Raw genomic sequence first — 12,036 nt, forward strand, 5'->3', positions numbered from 1 at the left:
CGGTATATATAAAAGAACATTTTTAGGGGTGGGGTTGAGAAAGGGGTAACTGCACCGTGTTTTGGTACAATTTGGTATATTGGCTTTCTATACAATTGTTATTCGAAACCAAACGGTTCTAATAATAAGTACAAAAAGTCACGATTCATGATCAGTGAAATCCGTAGTCTTTTGAATTTGCAATAAAAATGTCATTTCTGACTAATATTTTTCGTTTGTTTAATATAAATACAATTTATAAAAATAAGAATCTATTACCGGTGTTTCGACACCTCTACATAGACTGATTGTTTGCACCATTGGTCTCTTTTGCTCAAGAAAATAATAGTTCAAAGAAAACAACCAGTCCGAAAAGTACTGGAAGGGCTCCGATTGAATCTCAGCTGTGTCGTGGACATATGGACAAGCAGTTGTACACTGACGTAACAGTATTTACTCACTATAATGCTTCCTTTGCACGTTCACGACAAGGAATATCGAGGAGGATGGAGAATTAAAGAGAAATTAGCAGGATGGATGCGGTACTTTTAACAAATCGGCATTGTACTGTTCTTGGGAATGGCTGGGGGGAGGGGGGTTTAGTCACACAGTGTAAGACGTATCACATGTTGCTTATGTTTTATAGTCGTGTAGTGTCAGACATCGATCTTGATATTTATGTTTTGGGGTCGAGGTCTTACTGTTTAAATAACACCTATGTTTAACCTGTTTTGATCTCGATTAACATCATAATGAGAAGTCAAAGTTTCATGAATGTTCACATATTTGGCAGCCAGTGTTGATGCTTTTCATGAAATTAAAGTCATGTTTTAGTCAGACTTTACTTGTCATGATGTCTTTTTTTTTCTGATAAATTCTAATTCTTGCACAAGCAAATGGACCCTTTCAAGTTTGGTTGGCCTACATTTTAGTTGCCTGGAATGCAATCAAAGCAGAGAATGACGAATTCGGATTAAGTTGAAGTATTTTTTTAATGAAACGAATAAAACAAGATTAATATTGAAGTGTTTAAATAGCTTCATTCATTCAAGATTCTTTTCATCCTTTTAACCGAGTATTACAATTTTCAAGAATATCTCACACTTGGCAGCACCTGTTGAAGCTTTTCCACAAATAAGTCATGTTGATTTAGACAGACTTTACTTAGTCTGATGTCTTTTTTCGAATAAATTAAATTCTCACACAAGCAGATGGATGTGTTTTCAAGTTCTATCGACTTACATTTCAATTGAATGGAATGTGATGGAAGCCAGAAATGCCGAAATTGGTGAAAGGTATGATATATATCTTGAGCAAAAGAAGGCTATCTAAACAGTTCTCTTACATATTAGTATATCTGTATTCATTTCATAAAAGAAACATTCGTTGACCTATTCCGATTTTGGCATTGTCTGCTTCAGTTGCATTCCAACCAGCTGAACAGAATATGAAAATGCATTCATTTGCTGCTGCCAGATTTTGATTCCATCAGGATAAAGAGAGCAAAGTAAGAATGATCAATTAGATTTAAATTTGTTGAATAGTATCGATATGGACTGCCAAGTGTGAGATATTCCTGAAAATCTTATCTTTTATTCTCCTATCAGTTGACTTGGGAACATGCTACATAAGCCATTATTTAGGCAATAAGACATAACACCAAAAACAAAAATGCCATGTAATACATCTTACATTGTAGGAAGAGGAAAGGAGGTATGGGGATAAACTGACATACGCACTGTAAATCTAAAGCATAAGCTGTCAACCCATGTAGTTATGATGGGGGACAGATGGTTTGATGTCATACTAAACCCCCCCCCCTTTCACTACATTCCTTAACTCTGCTTGGCACATTTGGCAGAGAGACCTGGAGCATAACTTCAGAGAATATCTTGCATTGTTGGCAGCTCACTTTGACTCCCTTGTATAGACATTAGTTCATTCAGTTCAGCATTATGAAGGATATTACAGTTGGTTTTGTGACTGCTCCAGTGGCCTAGTGGTTAGAGCATCTGCCTCGGATGCAGGAGGTCTTGGGTTCGATCCCCGGTCGAGTCTTACCAAAGACTTACAAAAATGGTACCAACAGCTGCCTCGCTTGGCGTTTAGCATTAAGAGATTAGTGTTAGGACTGGTTGGCCTGGTGTCAGGATAATGTTACTGGGTGGGACATCATGCTACATGTCTGTGGCATGATGCCCCAGTGCTAGACATCACTATAAACTGTCACACTGCAGACATCGTAGCGATATAACTAAAAAATTGTTAAAGCTACGTGAAAAATCCAAATCACACACACACACAGAGTTGGTTTTGCACACAAATAATTTTAACACCATTTGTGTGAAGAAATAGAGCAACACAACTCATAAAATACATGCTGGAAAAAGTGGTTTGTGCACATGTAATCTGCTATGTTGGTCCCGGAGTTATTGAAAGGTCCATAATTTATACAGGACTGAGCAGTTATATTAGCCATTGCATGCCCTATATGGTAGACAAACATAATCTGTATAATTTTCATTAAAATTTCTAAGTATAATGCCTGTATGTTGATACAAGTTGCATTGGAATCAATTGTGCATAATAGATTCAGTAATTATTGCTGCATTTAAAAATAAGTGAAAATTCACTGAGCTGCCGATGTGGATATCATTTGTTATGCTAAGCAGAATGAACTATAATTGCTTTAGTCATACTACAAAGTCAGTCAATGTGCAATGAAGAGTCATTGATTTCAACATCATTTGGCTGCCATTTCATGTTTTTGGTGATACGTGTTTCCAGCAAACAGTTTTCTTTAAAGAAGTAAATATATCTACATGCATCCACACAGTTAGTCTGAAAAATCAGCTCCCAAACTTGTATTGATATTGGTGGCTGCAGTTAGGTCTGATTTCATTTAATAATAATACAATGAAATGTTCTGAAACAGATTTGCCTGGAGTACATTATTGCACAGATTGACCATTTGTGGACAGTCATATTTCTGGTTCTTGAGTTGTTATCAGTTGTAAGGGTCTTTTAGCAAATTTGTACAGTACACACCCACACCACAACTTGTAAATCCATGTCTAATAACACAAACCTGTGTTGCCATTTTGAATTACTGGGATACATCTGTTGATAATCAGCTGTCCAGTCAGTATCAGAGAACCAAATGGATGCAAATTTGCTGAGTCCAGATGGTCATTTTGATTATGTGACTTGATTGTCTGTTAATTTGTAATGCGATTCAAATGACTCTATCATGGTTCAGATCTGTAGTAATTTTGATGTTTTATAAATTTTATAAATAACTGATATCAGACTTGAAACAGCCTATCAGTAGCAATATTTTTGGGGTGGGTGGGGTGGAGGCATATTTATCCTAGTGCTGCACAATGTAATATCATTGATTTTTGTTATATAGCCAAAATTAATGAACCTGAAGTAACATGCAAGAGTCATTTCACCCCATGGTGGTGATAGTGTCTTGATTTCATACTTAAAAGCTTAATGTGAGTAGACATTCCTTTCACAGGGATCATCCTGGGCTTCGCCAATGTCGCAAATTGCGATTTTTTTTCCTTATCGGCAACAAAAATATCCCATCTGGCGATTTTTTTGGCGACAGACTTTTTGGTTATTTAATTTGTACATACAATCATGGATTTTGACTCGATAAATTAAAAGGGAGAATGAAAGGAAGCCACAAACTTGACTAAGCAATGCATTGGAATCAATCTGTTACACAAACGATCCTTTGTTCATATTGACAACCCCATCTTTAGAGTGCATTGTTACATCATAATCTGCTTATGCTGACATCTGGGCTGAGTACTGTATGCTGCAATACAGTCAGTCATGCTACCGAACTATACCTACAACTGACCGACTTCTGAAGACGCGAATAGAACAGATACAATTAATTGAATGGCTAATCCTTCTGTTGTTGTTTTTTTTTTTTTTTTTACATATACCAATACAAAAGTTTTGCTGAACCTTCATAGAAAACTGATAACCTTTGAAGTACCGACTATTGCGTATAAATACAAAGCAAATGGAAAAAATCTCAATCACAATTATGTCTGTCGCCAGTGTAGCTTTTTACTCATTGATCTTTTCCTTTTGCCATCAATCCGTGTTATGGCTGTAGAGACTTAAACTCCGCAACAAGAAATAGCAACAAAAAAAACAGTTTTGCATCATTAATAATAATTATTTATTTCTCAAAATACAGGAGTGGAAGAATCCCTAAATTGGGTGTGAATTTATGCTTATATATACGGTCCAATATTACCAGGTGTTGACTCATGTAAGTTTCATTCGTGGGAATGGAGATCCTAGTTTGCTTGTCGAGAAAATTTATACAGCATTCAGTGATCGTTCTTGGGATTTAGGAAGCAATTCACTTCAAGCTTTGTGAAGCTAGCCATAAGGGGGGGGGGCTGCCGAGAGACTACTGGTGTCACCTGTCAGCACTGTAGACTGTGAACGTGGATTCAGTAAGATGAACCTCATAAAAACTGACATCAGAAATAAACTCTGCATCTCATCTCTCGAGAATTTAATGAGAATCAGCATGTACAGATGTGAAAAATTAGACTTTGAAACTGCATTCAACAAGTTGGCAGCCCTAAAATCTCGACGGATCTTCATATAACACTTTGTAACATTTTGCTAATGCTTATTGTAATTAGAGCATTAACTAACCCATCTTTTGTAATTTTCATTGCCTGTTACATTAATAGACTAAATTAACACTTCAAAAATGTACTCTACTTGTTCTGGCGACACTTTTTGAAAATTGGCGACAAAATATTGAGGTTGGTGATTTTTTTGGCGACAGCTTTTTAAAAGCCAAGACCATCCCTGCTTTCATTCAAAAAACATTTGCACTGGTTCCACATGACTTAAGAATTCTGTGGCTACTATTGCTCTTGCTTGAAATAGATGTCTATAACTGTTGACACTACTTGATTGTACTTAGGGGCCCTGAATGGCCGAGTGGTATAAAGCGCTCTCTGTTACGGATCACTGCCATCTCACCTCTGTCTGCATGGGTTCGAGTCTTGGATTCAGCCAATGTGGGTATGTGAGAAAGCTTGCCAGTAGCTTCTCGTGGGTCAGTGGTTCTTTCTGGGGGTTTTCCCGGGTTCTTCCTCCACCACTAATACTGGCCACCATATATAGCCTATCATGTGCTGAAAATAGCGTTAAACCCTACAACAACTACAACTTGATTCTACTTAGAACTGCTGACAGGAAAAGAACATAAAACTAAATATAGTGCAGTATCCCTTATACACCTTTGCCAACATTAACTATGTAAATTGGAAACAGACTATTGTGAGGAATTTTATTTAAGTAAATGATGTGGTCCCATGTTTCAATATATCAGTTTTCAGACATTTTAAACAGTAAATTTTGGGTTGTTTAGAGAGAAACATGGAAATTAAATCTAGTTCATGAAGATAAGAACACTTATGCAAGTGGTAGCTGTGTAGACATTTGCAAGGGGTAATTTTGTAGCTGGAGATTTGATATACTGTAGTTTCCTTTTTAACTGGTGGTAAGCAATTCTTATTGAAATTGCTCTGATTAGCAATACAAAATAGCATAATTGATTAATCAGTCTAAGATTTCTCAAGTAAAAAAAAAATAATCACTTTGCCCATCTAAAGGCATTGTGGCCAAGTTATTATAGTGTAATGGTGAAAGTATAGTAGCTTCAGAGATCAAAGCCTTGTGCACCTACCATACTGAATCAGATTAGTTTGTTGTGTACTTTTTACAGACTTGCCACTTATCCTTGTTTACTCTGGATCATCCCAGATTTTTGTTTAGAAATCTCACAATTCTGATTTTTAAACCCAAAATTATGACTTGTGAAAAAAAAAAAAAAACATTTTGATTCGTGATATCTGCAACTCCTTCAAAGAGAGCAAAAGTGATGCAGAAATCCCATGAGGAATACACTGCTATGAAAATTTATCATTTTTCCATTGTGATATTTAATGTGAATTAACACTAAATATCAGCATGAAAGATGAAAATAGAAAAATGGTAAGAGTTTCATGGTATGACTAACATACATTTTTCACATTAAGTAAATAACATAAGACAGTGGATATGTCAATTCCTATGTAAAGTTTTTATAAATATATGGTCACAAGTACTGGTCCTGATTTTAATTCAGGTCTGCTTTTACTGTTCACAGACATGATTTTTCTCCATTTTAAAGTGAAATTCTGCTTTTCTCCTGACTTGTTGCAGATTTTTCTTGATATAGTCAATTTATTATATCATCTCTAATCATTTTTTTTTTCAATGGTCTGTCCAGTCCCATTCCGCAATGACCCTTGAAAGTTATTTGTTCCATATATTAGTTAGCACACAACTCTCGTGAAGAGTATTCTGATTGGTCAAAGGTTTAAATTCATCCAATGAATCTTCATGTAATGGAAACTGATGGCAATGGAAAGTGTATGTGTGTGTGATTTGGATTTTTAACTTAGCTTTAACAATTTTTCAGTCATATCGCTATGATGTCTGCAGTGCGGCAGTTTTTAGTGTTGTCTAGCACTGGGGCATCATGTCGCAGACATGTAGCGTGATGTCCCACCCAGTCACATTATCCTGACACCAGGCCGACCAGTCCTTGCACTAAATTTGTGATGTTGAGCGCCAAGCTGGGAAGCTGTAAATACCATTTTTGTAAGTCTTTGGTATGACTCGCCTGGGGATTGAACCCACGACCTCCCGCATCCAAGGAGGATGCTCTAACCACTAGGCCACCAGAGTGGTAGCAATGGAAAGAAGAAGCATGCTTGCAAAACAAGGTGACCCGAGTTGTTGAGAGAGACCATGTCACGAAAAGTTTAGATAAAGGTTAAAAAAAAGTATGGAAATGGGAATGGCTGGAGCGAAAAATTGATGGAAATTTAGTTTGTCAGTTTATAAGAAAACTGAACTCTAGAGGACTGGCATTTTATGACCTCTGTTCTACTGTAATCATGGTTGGAAGAGTGTGGAACAGTACCTACAAAAGAAACTGCATACAAAAAAATTTAAGCTCAGAAGGCATCTGGAAAAAGTGCAGTTAAATACTATAAGAAGAAAGATTTTTTTGCATGAGAGAACAGATGTAACCCTCTATCAGAATATGCGCACTGCATGTCGCCAATACAAGCACCAGCTTGAAAGGAAAAAGGCTCTCATTGAGAAGGAAAAGAAACGATTGCACATTGAGCCAAAAAAGTCAGTGGTGACAAAAAGGAAAGCTAAAGAAATCTTTGCCAAAGTCTCAAAAGAGCTTGACTGGCATATCAACAGGTTGTGTCCATTGGAAAAAAAATAAAAGTGAATATATGGGATTATTTGTTTATAATTGATGTACTTGAGTGTTTATTTTACCAATTTGTTATGAAAAGAGAAGTATAATATATTTGCTGCAAAAATTGAGAAATTATTGTGACTTAATTACGATGTGAACACTGACATGCACATGAAATAACTTCAGCATCAATATTATTGGAGAACAAATTCATGTGACTATAAATATTGTGAAATTATTGAAGTCAAGTTGAACATTTTTGGTAAGTTTATTAGTTTATCAGATGATTATTTTGGTTTATTAATGATCATAAGTTGCACCTGGAGCAGTATTTTATGAGTGTAAAATGTGTTTTTGGATGGGGGCCTTTGGACCCCTGGACCCTGGATTGGGGGTGCTGCCTCTTGAGACCCCATTTAGGGAGGACCCCCAAACCCTCCTTAACATTTTTCAGCTTTTTTTATGAAAGACCAGTGTTCAGTAAAGGATAAAGCTGAACTTTTGATTCCCATCAAATTTAGCAAAAATAAAGTAAGGATATGCACAATTATGCATGTTGTTATGGATATTCAATTCATAACTTACAATGTTCTTTGAAAAATAAAAGAAGAGTTTATGTTGGGATTGTCATTCAGTGGCTTATATGTTTGATTGAATTTTAATTTTGCAATTAAGTAATTTTGATTCCTGTTTTTACTTTCAGATTGATTTTTTCAGAGAAAGCATCCAGAAATATATTTATGTTCTTGATGCTGAACTTGTCCTTTGCTTTTGTTGAGCTGATGTATGGAATATGGACAAACAGGTGTGGTACTAGATAAAAGTTTTAACAAATTAATGCCTCAAATATGTAGGTAAGCACAATAACATCACATGCTAAAAAAGTAAATGTTGGGAATATTTACTACATGCAGAAGAAATATGTATTGAAATAAAGTCCAAACTAACGAAGACCTTTAAACATCTCACTATTATTGTTCTTTAGGGAATTGCAAATTCACTTGCCAGACACCCATGACAAGCTAAAGTTTGTAAAGTACTTGCCTGCACAAAATTGAGAGAAGAAGGTCATATTCAGTTCATAATGCTTTTATATTCTGCATGTTTTATTCTCTGTGACTGCACATCTGTATGTACTGCATTCTTTTATTATCATTGATTTTATGGAAATGCCCCATTCTCAATGCCAAAAGCTGTACATTTTTCCCAATTTTAGTGTAAGAAGTTCACAGTAAGAATTTTAAAAAAATATTAGTGTCTTTTACTGCACTGTCTTTCAGAGAGAAATTACTATAAAGATTACAGCAAGGTATCTAAACAATCAAGGTAACCACACTGATATTCAGGTTCCATAATGGAATGATTGAACTTAAGCATGTCCCAGGTGTTGAGCATTTCAGTTCATCCAGCCCTGATGTTTCATTAAAATATTGTAGAACTATTTACTTTGTGAACATGTAAGAGCAAATCTGATAGAAAACAAAAAGCTTATGTAATATATCCACATGGCATTCAGCCGGAAGTGAACTTCAGAGCAGAGTTACCAATTTATTTATATATGTCTTCCTCTCAGATGAATATTAAAACAGCAGCATGTAAAATATGTCACCAGTTTCAGTTTATCGAAGACTAATTCAGATTATTTTTTACATCATTAGATACTTTTGGTTTCTAAGTCGTTAATGTTATGAACAAAAAATGATGTGAACGGGGTGATGTTTTAGCTTGAATTATTTAGAGGCTTTCAAGCTACATTCTTGACTGTATAAATATCATGGGGCAAAAAAAGTGCATTAAAATGGTCATTAGGGTACACATATCTCAATTGAACATGTATGAAGCAAAAAGTGATGAAATTTTTTATTTTCTTTAAACGTATAATTTATTATTTATTAAATATTATAAATTTACAAATTAATGAAGATTATAAATAAAATCTTTGACTTTGAAAAGTTTATGTCCAGTATATACATTTTTCCATAACATCCATTTTATTACTGAATGTTGAGTTTTATCCCCTTGAATAATTATTTTACAAAGTTTTGAATGTTTTCATTACTTATTATGTTAAAATTAAAATAATAGAATAATATCAATGTAATATTGCATAATGATATGAAAAATAAATAAATAACAACAAGTAACTATAGTATGTAATATACATTTTTAAAGTTGCATAATACTTTTGTATTTATATTATTATCTGTATTATGTGATTATTTAATAAAATTATATAAGTTCAGCTCCAATGTAATATGCTAGGCAATTCTTATTGTATATAAAGCACTATGGAAATAAGAAAATACAAAATATGAATTTAATAATGAGTTTCAATTATAATTTTTAAATTTAGACCTTTTGGATATATAGTATCTAGCTGGTAAATCCAGAATGTGTCTTTTAGCATATGTTACATTTCCAAAATGAACAATGTCAGATTGGCTTAAATGAAAAATCTAGTAAACTATGGAAACCATCATTAAAGTGTGTGATGACACAAGATGAAGAAAGATAAATCTATAAAGTTAATAATATCAGATCTATGTGTTTTGATACTTGCTGACAGGTTTGTTCAACATTTTGTATGCCACATGTTTTAGATGTTATCAGGTAAATACCATTAGGTTTTGTATAGTTAGTATCATAATGAATTCTAAATGTTTTTTTATTATTGCTGCTACTGAAATAATAAGTATTTTCATTAAAGAACATCTGGGTCTGTTACATTTAGCTGATGAACCCTTCATAATAATTGGCTGTTTATTTTAGAAGAAGCATGGAAATATTGAGATCCATATTTCTGTTATAAGCAAGTATATTCCTGCTTTTGTGAAAGTTATTTAATATTTACATTACAATCTTAAGAGATCGTTTACATTTTTACCAACATTTTGTCTCACCTTATGAGGTATCACCTCTCATTTAGTGACCACCTTGCCATTGCAGAATGGTTGGTCACATAAAAAGGAAGATCACTGTATCAATCCATTAATTTCTTTCACATTTTGGTACTCCATATTTGTAGACTTCTTTTTATATTTAATAATACTTTATTTGTTTTATATATTTCAGCCTTGGTCTCATATCAGATTCATTCCACATGTTTTTCGACTGCACTGCCCTTCTTGCAGGTCTGGTTGCTTCTGTCATTTCAAGATGGAGATCAAATGAAGCTTTCTCATATGGGTAAGGAAAATTTTGCCTACTGCTTGCTGTACTATGGCTAAAATACCATGTCAGTGAAATCCAATTGTTTGTGAAATATAATGTCTTTTGGAGAAAAAATTCCATACATTAACATTAGAATGTCCTGCATGAAAAATGCAAGCCTATATTAACACATGTTGAGTCTGCTCAGCTAATTGTGATTCAATGATTGAACATTAAATTATCAAAAGATTCAAAATGTAAGTCTAATTTCTAAATAAACATATGATAAAGTTTACACTCTGATATATTACAGTATTCAGTTTAAACTTTGGGATAATACTATGGGCTTAAAGTTTACACTCTAGTATGACACTGCATTCTGCAGAAGGCTTATTATTTGTTAAAGTTAATCCTGTAATATCAGAAATGTTTATGGAGGATCAATTCTTGTGGTTTTTGTTGTTGCCCCAAACCACAGGTCTAAAGACCGAAGGCAGACTTGACAATCATTATGATTTTGCCATAAGTCTTATGAAAATGATCCTTAAAATATGGACTTACGGAACGAAAGCAAAAACTATGGAAAAATTGTTATTGCCATACAGTCCAGATAATTGGCACATCTATGTTTGATTTGGATCTTCAGCCCTCAGTTTTCACTCATATAGATGCTCGATGGGATCAACCTATGATGGACCTATTGGCAAATGGGTGGAATGTCAGAATCCCATCCTTTGTCTCACTAGTCAGGGTTCGTACGGTCTTTGAAGGTCTTTGAGAGTTTGGGAAAAATGAGGTAGCGTTTTCAAGGCCTTGAAAGTTTGGGAAAATCGAGCATATTACCCTGAGGTCTTTAAAAGTCTTTGAAAATTGAAAAAAAAACCAAAATATTTGTAATTTCTTTCCAGAATCACAAATAAAATTATTCGAGGTTGTTAGATTCGGATGTAATTTAGTTATCCTGGTTTCGTTCTTTTGATGACCCGTTCAGTTTCATTGCCGCCGCAATAACAAAAGAGGCTTTGTTTGGCCATCCAAAGTTGGCCTCGGCGGCGACTTCAATAACACATGCACTCTTCATCAAAGCAAGACAGATACACGCTTCATCAAAGGAAGTCACAAATAAAATTGCCTAAGGTCGTTAGCTTCGGATGTAGCTGGTTTTCCTGGCTTCTTTCTTTTGACGAATCGTTCAATTTGATTGGACGAGTCCATCAGCTTTGGCCAATCAAAATGTTCATTACACTAATTCACTCTACGTAGAAAGTGCGCGAAAGTATTACGCTCGAGGATTCAAAATTTGTTCAGTCGATTTACATCTTCAGTGTTTAAAAATGCCAGGTCTTTGCTCTTTCAACAATATCTGGCTTGAACAAGAGAAATACAAGGAATGGCTGCAAAAGGATAAATTATGTAAACGAAAGGCGTTTTGTACATTGTGTTAAAAGACGGTCAACTTGGCTTCAATGGGAGAAGGAGTCCTACAAGTCATGCCAAAGGTAAGTTGCAAATTAGTAACTACATACTGTTCATTTAGTGGAACAAAGATGCAGAAGTATAAGCTATTGGTAGTTTTGGGCAAAATAATG

The 12,036-nt window shown here is 34.6% G+C and overlaps 1 protein-coding gene across 1 annotated transcript in view; it reads left to right on the forward strand.

Moving 5' to 3' along the window:
• The first annotated feature begins 353 nt into the window (after positions 1-353).
• LOC149806916 (zinc transporter 7-B-like) overlaps positions 354-12,036 on the forward strand; it is a 56,225-nt gene continuing 44,542 nt past the window's right edge. Inside the window, exons 1-3 of the mRNA XM_089959685.1 lie at positions 354-521; positions 8,001-8,102; positions 10,370-10,483. Of these exons, the coding sequence (XP_089815811.1) occupies positions 445-521; positions 8,001-8,102; positions 10,370-10,483 (293 nt within the window). The 5' untranslated portion in view covers positions 354-444. The remainder of the gene's footprint in view (positions 522-8,000; positions 8,103-10,369; positions 10,484-12,036) is intronic.

The sequence above is a fragment of the Sinohyriopsis cumingii genome, chromosome 1, assembly GCF_028554795.1.
Source record: "Sinohyriopsis cumingii isolate HCF-2022 chromosome 1, ASM2855479v2, whole genome shotgun sequence".
Lineage (NCBI taxonomy): Eukaryota > Metazoa > Mollusca > Bivalvia > Unionida > Unionidae > Sinohyriopsis > Sinohyriopsis cumingii.